The sequence below is a fragment of the Microcaecilia unicolor genome, chromosome 1, assembly GCF_901765095.1.
Source record: "Microcaecilia unicolor chromosome 1, aMicUni1.1, whole genome shotgun sequence".
Classification (NCBI taxonomy): Eukaryota; Metazoa; Chordata; class Amphibia; order Gymnophiona; family Siphonopidae; genus Microcaecilia; species Microcaecilia unicolor.
In genome coordinates, this window is record NC_044031.1 from 164,817,307 (window position 1) to 164,833,077 (window position 15,771).

At 41.5% G+C, this 15,771-nt stretch overlaps 1 protein-coding gene across 9 annotated transcripts in view; it reads left to right on the forward strand.

Annotated features, from left to right (window-relative positions):
- MPP6 (membrane palmitoylated protein 6) overlaps positions 1 to 15,771 on the forward strand; it is a 251,026-nt gene that overhangs the window by 221,188 nt on the left and 14,067 nt on the right. For all 9 annotated transcript variants that reach the window (XM_030201982.1, XM_030202000.1, XM_030201991.1 and 6 more), the window contains 2 exons: positions 4,834 to 5,036; positions 10,305 to 10,433. In XM_030201982.1, coding sequence (XP_030057842.1) covers positions 4,834 to 5,036; positions 10,305 to 10,433 — 332 coding nt within the window. The remainder of the gene's footprint in view (positions 1 to 4,833; positions 5,037 to 10,304; positions 10,434 to 15,771) is intronic.

Sequence of the window (15,771 nt, forward strand, 5' to 3'; positions counted from 1 at the left end):
TAGAAAATCTCAAGAAGAGGAACACGGGGAGGAATACCGGATGAAACTGAAAGAAGCCAAGAGAGAGGTACGTCTGGCGAAGGCGCAAGCGGAAGAACAAATGGCTAGAAATGTAAGGAGGGGCGACAAAAATTTCTTCAGGTATATTAGTGAAAGAAGAAGGACTAAAAAGGGAATTGTGAGACTAAAAGATACAGCGAACCGCTATGTAGATAATGATGAAGAAAAAGCCAATTTACTAAATAGCTACTTTTGTTCGGTTTTCACTGAAGAAAATCCTGGAGAAGGACCGCGAGGGACTGGCAAAAGTACACCTGAGAATGGAATGGATATAGCACCGTTCACGGAAGAGAGTGTGTATCAACAACTTGGAAAGCTAAAGGTGGACAAAGCCATGGGACCGGACAGGATCCACCCCAGAATATTGATGGAGCTCAGAGAGGTCCTGGCGGGTCCTCTTAAAGATTTGTTTAATAAATCCTTGGAGACGGGAGAGGTTCCGAGGGATTGGAGAACGGCGGAGGTGGTCCCTCTTCACAAAAGTGGGGATAGGGAAGAAGCTGGAAACTACAGGCCGGTAAGCCTCACTTCGGTTATTGGAAAAGTAATGGAAGCCATGCTGAAAGAAAGGATAGTGAATTTCCTGGAAGCCAATAAGTTGCAAGATCCGAGACAACATGGTTTCACCAAAGGGAAATCGTGCCAAACGAATCTCATTGAATTCTTTGACTGGGTGACGGGAGAATTAAATCAAGGACGTGCTATGGACGTCATCTACTTAGATTTCAGCAAGGCTTTCGACACGGTTCCCCACAGGAGGCTCTTAAATAAACTAGACGGCCTGAAGATAGGACCCGAAGTGGTGAACTGGATTAGGAACTGGTTGATGGACAGACGCCAGAGGGTGGTGGTGAATGGAGTTCGCTCGGAGGAGGGAAAGGTGAGTAGTGGAGTGCCTCAGGGATCGGTGCTGGGGCCCATTCTGTTCAATATATTTGTGAGTGACATTGCCGAAGGGTTACAAGGTAAAGTTTGCCTTTTTGCGGATGACACCAAGATTTCCAACAGAGTGGACACCCCGGAGGGTGTGGAAAACATGAAAAAAGATCTGAAAAAGCTAGAAGAATGGTCTAACGTTTGGCAATTAAAATTCAATGCGAAGAAATGCAAAGTGATGCACTTAGGGAGTAGAAATCCACGGGAGACGTATGTGTTAGGCGGGGAGAGTCTGATAGGCACGGACGGGGAGAGGGATCTTGGGGTGATAGTATCTGAGGACCTGAAGGCGACGAAACAGTGCGACAAGGCGGTGGCAATAGCTAGAAGATTGCTAGGCTGTATAGAGAGAGGAGTGACCAGCAGAAGAAAGGAGGTTTTAATGCCCCTGTATAAGACGTTGGTGAGGCCCCACCTGGAGTATTGTGTTCAGTTTTGGAGGCCGTATCTTGCGAAGGATGTTAAAAAAATGGAAGCGGTGCAAAGAAAAGCTACAAGGATGGTATGGGATTTACGTTCCAAGACGTATGAAGAGAGGCTTGCTGACCTGAACATGTACACCCTGGTGGAAAGGAGGAACAGGGGTGATATGATACAGACGTTCAAATATTTGAAAGGTATTAATCCGCAAACGAATCTTTTCCGGAGATGGGAAGGCGGTAGAACGAGAGGACATGAAATGAGATTGAAGGGGGGCAGACTCAGGAAAGATATCAGGAAGTATTTTTTCACGGAGAGGGTGGTGGACGCTTGGAATGCCCTCCCGCGGGAGGTGGTGGAGATGAAAACGGTAACGGAGTTCAAACATGCGTGGGATATGCATAGAGGAATCCTGTGCAGAAGGAATGGATCCTCAGAAGCTTAGCTGAAATTGGGTGGCAGAGCAGTTGGGGGGAAGAGGGGGTGGTGGTTGGGAGGCGAGGATAGGGGAGGGCAGACTTATACGGTCTGTACCAGAGCCGGTGATGGGAGGCGGGACTGGTGGTTGGGAGGCGGGAAATACTGCTGGGCAGACTTATATGGTCTGTGCCCTGAAAAGGACAGGTACAAATTCAAGGTAAGGTACACACATATGAGTTTGTCTTGGGCAGACTGGATGGACCATGCAGGTCTTTTTCTGCCGTCATCTACTATGTTACTTGGAGTGTACTAGGCCCTACAGACAGTCCACCTAGCATTTCTTTTGATCCCAGCAGGATGGGGGTCGCAATTGGGAAACGACAATCTCCAATTGGCTAGCAGATTGCATTTCTTTCACTTATGCCCAGGCTGGGCTGGGCTGGGCTGGCCCTTAAGGGTCATGTCAAGGCTCACAATGTTAGAGCTATGGCTGCATTGGTAGCCCACCTAAGGTCAGCCTCCATTGAAGAAATTTGCAAGGCTACAATGTGGTCTTCGGTCCACACATTCACATCTCACTACTGCCTTGAGCAGGATACCCAACCCAACAGTTGGTTTGGACAGACAGTTCTGCAGAATTTGTTTGGGGTCTAGAGACCAACTCCACCCTCCTAGGCCTCTTTTGTTCTGTTCCAGGCTGCACTCTCAGATTGTATATAGTTTCAGGTTAATCTGTGTTTGATCTCATTGTTGCACGGTGCAATTGGACAATGGTTATTGTTTTCAGTGAGCCTGGTAGCTAGGGATTCCCACATGTGAGAATCATAGGCCTGCTTGTCCTCGGAGAAAGCAAAGATACTTACCTATAGCAGGTATTCTCTGAGAACAGCAGGCCTTATATTCTCACAAATCCTCTCACTTCCCTTGGAGTTGTCTCCTCCATTCTTTTACGCTTTAGTATTGTACTGATGGTCCCACGCTTTCGCGGCAGGCAGGAAGACACTTGAGTATGTGCAGCGGAGTGTGACTCATGCTCCAAAGAGCTCTGTAAAAGCTTGTCGTAAGCTCCGGACTGATCGCGTTACTCTCATGTGAGAATATAAGGCCTACTGTCCTCAGAGAATACCTGCTACAAGTAAGTATCTTCGCGTTATACCAGGTGTTATTACTTCAAGATGCCCAACCAAACCCATATATCGCAATTTGGGAAGGAGAGCTGGGCAAATCCTTTGAACCTAAGGTATAGAGACAGTATACATGTGCCCTGTAAGCCGCATTGAGCCTGCCATGAGTGGGAAAGCGCGGGGTACAAATGTAACAAAAAAAAAATCTGTCAATTGCAAGCATTCTCATAGAGAACAGCTATAAGATGTACTATAGATAATATTACACACTGGCCAGACTTCAGCGTATGTATGGAACAGGAGATGGACTGTGTTGAAGACATTGCAGCCAGAGAAGTGACTTTCAACATATTTGGTGGGCTTGCCCAGGGCTCAAATCCTTCTAGAAAGATGTTGTGGAGCTAGAGTCAAATTTTGTGTAAGCGTTGCCCCAACTTAATGGAATGCTGTCTGCTTAGCTTTCCAGTGCCAGGCTTTATGGCAGAGGAACACAAGTTGGTAGACAATATCATTATTGCTTTTCAAATAGTAGTGGCTGCAGCTTGGAAGCAGAGGACTCCATCAGGTCTCAGTGTCATGATAGCGAAATTGGCCTGTGTATTTAATGTCTAAATTGACAGCAATCAGACAATACAATTTCTTCATGTCATAAAATATAGGGTGCATACCATGAATGGACAGCTAGGAGGCATAGCCCAGATTAGCCTGAACATTGTGAGCCTTTCAATGATGAGATAAACTCTTTTTCTTTTTTAGGATGGCTTCCATGGGATAGGGGGTGGGGAAAGGACTGGGATAAGTTCTATAGTGTTGTAGGTGTGTTTGTAAGGATTTGTGTTTTATACTGTTGTCATATCTATGTGTATATTGATTAATAGATAAATGAAAATTCAAAAAAAAAAAAACCAGTCCCCAAGAGATAAACTAACAAACATCAAAACTCTTTACTCCAATAAAAACATAATCTGTTCATCCTGTAACATCTATTACCTTATTCCCTTAGGAAGAAAGTTTGTAAGAACAAGTGTGTTTAACTACTTCATCAACCCAGAAATATCACTGACTAAACAGACTTGCTGTCTTCTGTTCCACCCGTTTTAAAGATAAGCCTGACTTTGAGGGCTTGTTGCATTAGCTTGTCATTGGCGAAGATATAATTGCCTAACCATAACTGATATGTTGTCTGCCTCTCCATTGTTCTCTAATTAGTATTTTTTAAGCTTGACTAGTTGATGAAGAAAAAAAAGTGTGGGAACTCCACATATGGCCAAAAACGTTTCCTAAGAAGCTCTGAAAGAGTCATCTGCAGATAGCACGAGTTGGGTTCTCATGACTCATCTGTATGATTTAACACACTGTTGTCAGAGAACACCAATTACTTGTAAACAAGTTTCATAAACAATTAAGTTTCATAATGCAAATGTGGATTAGTGTGCAATTTAGCTCACCCGTCTAGTCCACAAAAGGATGACTCAAGCAACTTACGTGAAATCTAAAGTACAATATTCAATAACTATATAAATAGAAAATCAACCAGTACAGAAATGATCTATTTCCATATCCCATAAACAGTAAAATTGATACAAACACCGATACTACTTTTTGTATGAATAGCCAGTATTGTTGCATTTTATATCTTTGTTTACACTTTATCTTTTTTATATATTTATGCAATGATTGTGACATTCCAGATCTGACTGTCTTTCTTTTTGTAAACTACAATAAACAAGGTTTCTAGTAAGTGCTATATATGTGTAGCATATTGTATAGAAAGCCTCCTGTAGACTCCTTACCACTCTTCCCTCCCTCCCTCCCCTCCCCAAAGGTTACAGGTGTATATACTGTTCAATTATTTCAAAATTATTTTCTGTAGTTACATCACGAAAACCAAGAGAAGATGAAAAAGATGGACAAGCATACAGATTTGTATCAAGAGCAGAAATGGAGACAGACATTAAAGCAGGCAGGTACTTGGAACATGGAGAATATGAAGGAAACCTCTATGGTACCAAAATAGACTCGATCCATGAAGTAGTTCAGACTGGAAGGACGTGCATCTTAGATGTGAACCCACAGGTAACTTTACCTTTTGAGCAGCTTGAATCGCGTGTGGAAGATTAGTCTAACTAATCTGGTATATCACTAAATATGTTTGTACATTGATAATGTCACAAAGCTAGTTGGCGTGACCGAGTGCTATGCAACAGTAAGCATTTTATTGCTAAATTTGTAGAGAACGATACCGAGAGTAGCTGATGATGATGGGGAAACTGTGAGTACTAGTTACATGAACCCTAGTTTAAGAATTTTGTACAGATTGCCACAGTTCTGCTTGTAAGGTCTGCAATGAGGCAGTTTAGATTTGATTACCTACTATTCACTTTGGGCAGGAAATCTATTGATCCAGCAGAAATACCAACTGACCTACCACTACTATTTATTTATTGGTGCTTATATCCCACATAATTCAAATGTTAATTATTCAGCTCTATGTAGCTTATAATAATTAAGATTAGAAATGCATACAGTATATTTTTAGTATGAAGAAAACATAAACAGTGAGATTTTGAAAAGAGCCAAAGCTTAAAAAAGACAAAACAGAGGCATATATTATCTGTTTGTATCATCTATAGAAGACTCCACTGGTGATTATACCTAAAAGACTTTCTTAAAATTGGCACAGTGTATTACTATTCTTCCATTCCCCCTCCAGAAATAGCTAATTTAGTTTCCCTTCCTAATTGTAATAAGGAATTAAAAAGATGGTTTTCAAAATGTAGTTTAATTTAAAATGTAGTCTTTGAAAAAAAATTAAATATCTGTAATGATTTGTACTACTACTACTATTTAACATTTCTAGAGCGCTACAAAGTGTACGCAGCGCTGTACAAACACAGAAGAAAGACAGTCCCTGCTCAAAGAGCTTACAATCTAATAGACAAAAAGTAAAGCATTTAAATTTAAAATATTTAAGCAGTCAAGCACAAGAGAACAGTCACAGAAGGACAGAAGATGTTGAAGGGTGGTCAGTGTGATTAGGTGTAACTCTGGTTGGAGTAGTGGGAGAAGGTGATAGAAGAATAGAAATGGGTGAGGTAAAGTAATGAGTGGGTTGATAGGGAGGTTATATAAGACATGTCACTCTAGGGGTGGGTGGGTAGAGGGGTAGGGTGGGTAGGATTAAGTCTAAAGCAGGAGAAGGTATTCTCTGCAGCCTATCTGTGAGATGGAAAATGCTCTCTGAAGCTGCTGCTATAAGTTGTTAGTTTTCTCTCCCTGAAAGAGATCCAAGCCACACCCACGAAGTTCAAACTGTCAGTGGGGAGGGTGAGGGGAGGAAATGGCAGTGCTTGATGAAAAAGAGAGCTCAGTTTGATAGGAGATATACTATAGGATGTCATTCTGAGGCCAGGCTAAGTCTAAAGCAGGAGAAGGTATTCTCTGCAGCCTATCTGTGAGATAGAAAATGCTCTCTGAAGCTGCTGCTATAAGTTGTTAGTTTTCTCTCCCTGAAAGAGATCCAAGCCACACCCACGAAGTTCAAACTGTCAGTGGGGACGGTGAGGGGAGGAAATGGCAGTGCTTGATGAAAAAGAGAGCTCAGTTTGATAGGAGATATACTATAGGATGTCATTCTGAGGCCAGGCTAAGTCTAAAGCAGGAGAAGGTATTCTCTGCAGCCTATCTGTGAGATGGAAAATGCTCTCTGAAGCTGCTGCTATAAGTTGTACTCCAGTTATTAAATGGACCAGTGTTTCAAATCTAAAGGAAGCAAAATGACACATAAGCAATTTGCAGCAATATCAACCTAGTTTCATTGAGATACCCATAATAATGTACTTCAGTGTTTTTGTTGTTGTTTTAAAGCAGGGTGCATTTTTGTCATGTATCTCTGGGGCATTTGAGGAGCATTTGCTAGTTTTGGTTTTATAACCCATGGGTGAGTCAAAGATGGGTTTTATAACCCATCTTTGACTCACCCAGGACCATTTACAAAGCTATACGTAATAGTTGTAGTGTCCTGATCATTACACAATTGTTGTTTATAATTCCCTCTGGGCTTTCTTTGATAGTTTGTGCTCTTAAATAAATTATTAATAAATCAGTGAATTCTACCTTTCCAATGGCCAGTTCCCAAAAAATATGAATCAAGTTCACTATATTTGTGAGCAACATTACTGAAGAGTTGAAAGGTAATGTTTACCTTTTTGTGAATAATATTAAGATTTGTAACAGAGTGGACATCCCAGAGGGAGTGGAAAACATGAAAAAAGATCTGTAAAAGTTAGAAGAATGGTCTGATGTTTGGCAGTTAAAATTTATTGCAAAGAAGTGCAGAGTGATGCATTTGGGGAATAGAAATCCAAGGGAGCCATATGTGCTAGGAGGCGAGAGGCTGATATGCAGAGACAAGGAGAAGGTCCTTGGGGTGATAGTGTCGGAGGATCATACGAAAGAATGGTGTGGGGGGAATTTTCATTGGTAATGAAAGTGTTTAAGTCTTGACTGTGTTATTTGTTTGGAAAAAAAAAACAAAAAATGTTTTCAATAAACGTTGAGTTCAAAAAAAAAAAGGACACATGAGAGGAGACTGGAAGGCCTGATTATGTATATCCTAGAAGAAAGGACAGGGAGATATGATACAGATGTTTAAATACTTGAAAGGTATTAATATAGAAACAAATCTTTTCTAGAGAAGGGGAAATGGTGAAACTATAGGACATAAATTGAGATTACAGGGTGGTAGACTTAGGATAATGTCAAAAAATTCTCTTTAACGGAGAGGATGGTTGATGCCTGGAATGCCCTCCCGAAGGAGGTGGTAGAGAGAAAAACGGAGATGGAATTCAAAAAGGCGTGAGATGAACACAGAGGATCTCTGATTAGAAAATGGATGGTATAAAAAAACTTAAGTGACTGTATGTATTGATGTGTTGAGTGGCACTTAGACGGCAACTTCAGCTGTGAAGAACTAAGGCTGGTGCCGGGCAATCTTGTTTAGGATGGACTGGAGAGGGCTTCAATAGCAGCTCCAGTAGCTGGAACGTGAACACAGTGCTGGGCAGACTTTTATGGTCTATGTCCCCCAAATGACAAGATGGATTCCGGTAGGATGGAATGGGCTTTGACAGCAACTCCAATAGTTGGAACATAAGAACAGTGCCGGGTGGACTAATACCAGAAATGCCAACAAAGACTATAATCGGGTATTTTAGATCACATTCATTGTTGGTTTAATCATGAATTGATAATGAGTGTGACTGTTGGGCAGACTGGATGGACTGTTCAGGTCTTTTTCTGTCCTCATTTACTATGTTACTTTGTAAGTTAGAAAATATGGCATACACATCAAAACCAAGGATACCAACCCATAAGCAACATAAATTTTATCACATATTAGGCCTATCTATACAATTAACTAAAATTAAGCCTTCTCTCAAAAAAATAAATTGGTGAATAAAAGTCTTGCTTGTCCTGCCTAAAAACTGATCATGGACTACTAAGTAATGTAACAAATCCTTGTTTTAGGTCAGCATCTTTAATACTTACAAAGTAAAGTGATTAATGTCGAGCTTACCCTTTTTGTTCTAAAAGATAAAGCATAAAACTTTATTCCTGAAAATAGTTCTTGTAAGGAAGATTTCCCTGCATAATATGAAACAGCTCTCAGAATGCTAGACGAAAGACTGATACCAACCTATCCCAGTAAACCATCTCAAGTAACTTAAGCCGTATAATAATCATAGTCCATTAAGAATCCTAAAGCATTTGTCTGAAAACCAGTAATATATCTTGGAAATATATTCCATAACTGTGAAATAACTCAGGAAAAGGTGGTTTAAATGTCTCTGTTCTCATTTTTAAGCAGAGGCAGCTCTATAAAATCTTCATTTTGAAAGCATAGCAATTAGCATAGATGATGCCACTAGCTTTCTAGGTAAATTCTGAGAGCCTAATCCATGTAATATTTTATTCATCGGGGTTAAAACTTTAAATAAGTATCTGTGGCCAGCTAGTGTAATGTAATCTTTCATTTCATGGATCATGAATAAGCCATTGCTTTTTTGGATTACTGGGATTTTTCTTAGGAAAACCCATGTAATGACTGTCTTAACTGTAATTTTCTTTGTCAGGTTGCATGGAAAATAGCCATGAAATCCTTTTGATCAAAAATAGGAGGCAGTTGGCAAATCTGTCTAAGTTGTGAATACGTTTTACACCAGCGATGCAGTTAGTGGCACTGTAATTTTTGTATTTTTAGCATACGTTTCCAAATAGTGCTCAGGACAGTTTATAGCTTTAGTTGAATTTGTGTGCAATAGCACACTATCCCAAAGAGCTTACAGTCTGTGAGTGGGTATATGAGGCAGTGGAGAATGTGGCAGATAATTTTATATAGTTTCCTCTTTGTTTTCTGTACTACCCATCAGAATCAATGCCTAAGCAGTTTACAGTAACATCTCATAAAATAAAAATGAATAGAAATAAAATTTAAAAATTATAAATAAAGTAGCAAATCACTCTGTTGACCCTCACCCTGACTCATCATTACATACAGCCATCTTCATCAATTCAAGAAAGGATAAGCACCAAAAGATTTTAAAAAATATATTTAAGATTACATTTATATTTGTTGAAAAAGGATTCTTAATGGCATTACATAATATTGGGGCTAGAGCACAGAAGGAAAAATGGCAGGTGATGTTCCAAACCTTATGTGCCTAAAAATTAGAACAACCAGTAGATTATGCTGGGAGGAATGTAAAGATGTGGTGGAACTTATGAAATCAAATAATTTGAGAGAGACTGGAAGACTTAGAATGAAGGTGGAGTCCTTGGAGAGCGAAGGATGATCTTAAATTTGCATTTAATAAGTTCTTCCAGTTTGCCTTTGAGAGCTTCAGAGGAGACCTGTATTTGCTGTTTGAGTTTTTAAAGATAGTGCCGAAGGTATTTCCTCTGATAGTGAAAGTGTTATTTTACCTATATTTTCCAGAATAATCACTTCAGTCCTTTTCAACATACGTTTCTCTACCATTTACTAAACTCTGCCAGTTCTACCCTGCTGTTTTGCAACCACTCTAAATAGTATGATTATGTAAAATGTAGGAATGGAGTGGCTGTCTGCCTTTCAATATAAATGACACATCAGTGTCTATTATGTTAAAAGAACCTGTACATCATACAAGTCAACCATATGGAATACTTTTAATTAAAACTGGTTGGAACAAGTATCCCATCTGAAATTAGATCTGATGAGACACACAAGATTTGATGAATGAAATGTGAAGATGTATTCTTGTAGAATCTACAGACTCTATAATTTGATCATTTTTAATCCAGGCATTGAAAGTATTAAAGACATCAGAGTTTATGCCCTATGTAGTATTTATTGCTGCTCCAGAGCTAGACACGCTGCGTGCCATGCATAAGGCTGTTGTGGATGCTGGAATCACAACCAAACTTCTAACAGTAAGTACCTTTATCGGTCTTCTACTTTTAGAAAAAAGGTTTTGTGAAATATGTAAATGATGCCTCATGAAAACAAGTTGCCTTTCCTAATCGAGTCTAAGTATTAATGTTAATGTTAAGTGCAGTACTCATGTTGGGGCAGATAACCTGCACAGCAATAACCAGATAAGCAATGCTATAGCAGCCACTTGAGAGAAATTGGGGGGGGGGGGGGGGGGTGAGGTGGTTGTGCAATAGCACGGTTTGTTAGGCAGTGTGAACATTGGGCATAGAGGCTTGCAAGTAAAAATCATATTATCTATCTTAGCCTTGGCTGGCCCTGACAGTATCTGGTACCCTAGGCAAACCTTCAGTTATGCACCCCACCCCCACCAATGGGTGGTTAAAAGCCCTTCCCTGCCATGTCCAGCATCTCCCCTTCTCTAACTCCACTCCCTCCCTCCCCCCCCCCCCCCCCCCCCCCATGGTGTTCAGAATTTCCTGTTCCCTCTTCTCTCTCTTTCACCAGGTATTTCAGCATCTATATGCCCAGCTACACTGGCCGCCTGTAGAGGCCAGACTTGTCTTTAAACTCTTTTGTTTCATCTTCAAAATCTTTCAGGGTTATGCTCCCCAATACATGTTTTCTATAATCTGAACTCTACACTCAGGCTATGGGACAAGAAACTCTCAAACTATCCTTCCCATCCAACAAAGAATTTCGCTTCAAGAGAGTTTTCTCAAGCCTGTTCTCGTACCAAGCTGCCAAATTCTGGAACTCCCTACCAACATCAATGCTCAACATCAACTGCTATACCCAATTCTGTAAGGCCTTAAAGTCATTTTATTCAAGAAATACGTACTGCCAAGCTCTTTGTAAAATTGTGTTCCTGTACCTGTTCCTTTCGTATTAGACAACGTTAACGCATTTCCCACCAGATAACATTGTCCATCTACCATACTATGTAACCGACACCCCAGTGAAATGCCTCTGACTTTCCGACCCCTAACCTGCTCTATAGTCTGCTATGAAACTGACATACCAATGTAATTATGTTGATCTCTTTACTCTGTAATCCACTCCGAACCTCTCGAGGTGTGAGCATAATATAAGCACCTGGTAAGATAAACAATATGCTATGCTACCGTTGGCCAGACCTGAATGAACAGACAAACAAAGAAATGTTAGCAGAAATTAGGGAAACTAGCAAATTTGGAAACACTATAATAATGGATGATTTCAATTATAAAAGTATAACGGAGGCAGATCTTCTTCCACACCATACAAAAACAAAATGTTCTGCTTAAAGCACACAGCTGACTGAGTAAATTATATGCTGGCTGAAAACAATTAGCCATAAACTTTAACCAAAAAAAAAATGATGATTGAGGAGGGGGGGGAAGACCCTCAGCTTTCAAAGCCCCACACTTCAAAGGGAAAGCAATCAATATTTGCAATCATGGGACCAAAAAACCCTTATGAAAGTTCTTAGTGATGTAAAACTCAGCCAACTGACACACAAAATAGTTTAAACAGTGTCCATTTCAAAAATGTAAACAGCAATGGCCATTTCAGTGTCCTACAATATTCTTTAAACTCAAATTCCAAATCTTCCTCCCCCCCCCCCCCCCAAAAAAAAAAAAAATAAATATAATGTCAGGGGTTCTTTTACTAAGGTGGTCCAAAAAATGGGCTGCGCTAGTGTAGGTGTGTTATGGGTGTGCACAGATCCATGTTTTAGCGTGCCTGTTAAAAAAGGCCTTTTTAAAAGTTTTCCCAAAACGGACATGTCGTAAAGTTTTGGCCAGGGGCGCATACGACACTTTTGATGTAGCATCCAGGATCTCTGCTCAAGGTATAACAATGTGCAGACTCTCATGGCTAAGTGTTTCTGACCTGAACCATTCGGTCCAGCAGAGGATAGCGGATGTTCCTTGCCGGGAGGATAATCTTTTCGGAGAGAAGGTGGAAGATCTGGTTGACCAGATCAAGAAGCACACAGATACTATGGCTTCTCTCTCCTGCCAGTCACCTTCTTCTAGCAGCCCCTCTACTAGGAGGTTTTTTAGTTGGCCTCAGAGTGCTCCCTATTCCTATCCCAGGCATAGGTGCACTCCCGCTGCTCACCAGCCTACTCAGGCTCAGTCCCAGAGCGCTCGTTCACGTCAACAGCGTGCACCCAAGGCCCCTGCTGCTCCCCAGCAAAAGCAAGGGACAGGCTTTTGACTGGCTCCAGGTGAGCATAGCCGCAGTACAAGTATCCGTTCCTCTCATAACCTCTGATCGGTGGGTTCTTCAAATAGTCCGGTTAGGATACACCCTCAATCTGGAATCAAAACCTCCGAATTGCCCACCGAGAGCTCATTCCTTCAGCTCTCCGCACAGGCAGGTACTTGCAGAGGAACTCTTCGCCCTTCTAAAGTCCCATGCGGTCAAACCCGTTCCACCAGGGGAAGAAGGGCTGGGATTCTATTCCAGGTACTTCCTTGTGCATAAAAAAACAGGGGGGATGTGTCCCATCCTAGACCTAAGGGCCCTGAACAAATTCCTAGTTCGAGAAAAGTTCAGGATGGTTTCCCTAGGCACCCTTCTTCCCATGATTCAGGAAAATGATTGGCTATACTCTCTGGACTTGAAGGATTCTTATACTCACATCCCGATACTTCCAGCTCACAGGAAGTATCTTCGTTTTTGGCTGGGAATGCAGCATTTCCAGTACCCCGTGCTGCCCTTTGGCCTAGCGTCAGCTCCCAGAGTATTCACAAAATGCCTAGCGGTAGTTGCAGCATCGCTACACAGGCTGGGAGTGCATGTGTTCCCTTATCTCGACGATTGGCTAGTGAAGAGCACCTTGGAGGACGGTGCTCGGGAGTCCAAGCGGAAGACTATTCAGGTGCTGGAGCTACTAGGGTTCGTAATAAATTATCACAAGTCCCATCTCACTCTGGCTCAGAAATTTGAATTCATTGGAGCATTGCTCAACACGAGAACGGTTCGAGCCTATCTTCTTGAGGCACGGGCAGACAACCTTCTGTACCTGGTGTCCAAGGTTCGAGCGTCACAGCGAGTCACAGCTTGGCAGATGTCGAGACTCTTGGGGCACATGGCCTCCACAGTTCATGTTACACCCATGGCACGTCTGCACATCAGATTTGCTCAATGGACCCTAGCTTCTCAGTGGTATCAAGCCACAGAGAATCTAGAAGATGTCATCCTTCTATCCACCTATTTTTTACATTCTCTTCACTGGTGGACAATTCGATCCAATTTGACCATTGTCACTCCCTCTGTGTGTGTATGTGTGTGTGGTATGTGTATGTCTTGTTACCAGGAAAGTAAAGAAGAGGAAAAAAGCAGTATGGAAGGAGCAAATCCTAACTATCATGTTTCAGGGGCTGCAGATATTGAATTGCTTTTCCATAGAAGTGCACTGGGCTTTTTCTGATTGACTTTATTTCTCTGGAGTGCCAGTTTAATTTGGTCCTTTTGTGTTAAATTTTTAAAGAATTCTTTGCCCCCAGACATTTCACCCTTGTTTGTTTTGTTTCTTGTGTTGTAAAATATTTATACACTGTTTATGATTGTTTTGATTTTATACTCCTGGGAGGAATTCTACACATACACACACAATTTAATTCTATGCAAAACTTATGAAGATTCTGCACACAGTATTTTAAAATTCTGTGTTCTTGAGACATGTGACACCTAGAGCAGGAGTGGAGGCTTCCTGCTTGGCTCCTCCATCTCCCCACCAAATCGACCACATATGCTGCATATTTCTCTTGCAAGAAATGAGTAATAAAGTTTCTTTCCATTTTGCTGTGCTTGTTGGCTCGGATTGGTGAATGTTCTGAGGATTTTGCTTTTGCAATGGTGTCAAGATTGACCCGTAGGGCTCCAGCAAAATCATGAGGAGCCGAAGCTAAGATGGCGGCTTGATCGGCCCTACCAAATCTTTCAGTATGTTCTGAATGGTCAAGGGAAATTATGTCAGAAGTGCGGGCTGCAGAGGAAGCTGCATTGGATGCGAAACTACAGCAACTGTATTACAGAATCGAGGCTGCTCATGAGCATTTGGATTTTATGGATTTGGAGTTCGGTGCACAGCAATATCAAGTGGGAGCACTGGAAGCTGGGGCTCAGAGTTCATCACATGATATGGATCAGCTTTGCCTAAGCGTCCAGCAGATGGAACGCAAATTGGATGATATGGAGTGCAGAGCCTGAGGCCTTTCTGAGTCTTTGAAGGATGAAGATTTGGTGAATACCATAGAGACATGGCTACCCCAATCTTTGCACTTGGCATCTCTTGAGGATCTTTTTAAAATTGAATAGACCCATCAGCTAGGTTCTGGGACAGGTGATCATGCACGTCCTAGGGTGGTTGTTTTTCATGTTTTACAACTGGCGCACAAGCAAGCTATCCTGCAAGCCTTTCGTGGTGGGTAGTGTTTGGATTATTATAATTCGGAAAGGCTTATATTTCCAGGATTATACTGCTAAAGCGCGCACTCAGTGAAAAGCTTTTGCTCCCTTATCTACTGAACTTTTATGTTGGGAAGATTTTGTGTGCCTTACTTACCCAGCGCGACTTCAGATTATGTGTGATGGTCAAACTCATTTTTTCACCTCTGCGGAGACAGCAAAAACTCTTATTCAAATGCTCCCACCCGGTGTTGAAATTTAGTTAGTTGCTTCTGTGGGTTTTGGATCTGCAAGTAGTTTTTGTCATTTTGGACCATTTGTTCTTTGCTTTCTTTGTTTGGTATATGGTATACTTTTATATTGGATTTTACTCATGTTTCTTGTATAAGATTGTTTTAGTTTGATCAAGACAGGTGGTTCATTATTTTGTTTTTACAGGTTACCTGGGGGTTGGACATGGTAAGGTGGGGGTGGGGGGGGGTGTCCACGTGTCAGATCCTATGGAATATGGGACAGTATTTGGGGGAGGGGTTGGTTTTGGATTGGGAGGGGGCATGGGGATGGGAAGTGTAGGGGAGAAAAATGGAAATCTGAGACGACTGAAAAAGTTTTGTGAATGTTTTTTTTATTGTATTTGATTGTTTTCTTGCTTGCTGAATTTGTCATCAATAAAACTGATTTAAAATAACGTTCTGCATTCTTTATCATTTTTGTGCTAAATTTCCTTTTCAGAAGAGTTGGCTCCTCCCTGCCTCTAGCCTGATGGCTCCACCCCCCCCCCCCCCCCCCCCAAAAAAAAAAAAAACCTTTCACCTCAGTCTTAATGCTCTCCATCTCTCTCCATAGCAGCTAGCTCTGTGGGTGCTGAGCATTCCCAGTGAAGCTCCTTCACTCTACTACTACAGTCCCTGCTCAAAGAGCTTACAATCTAAT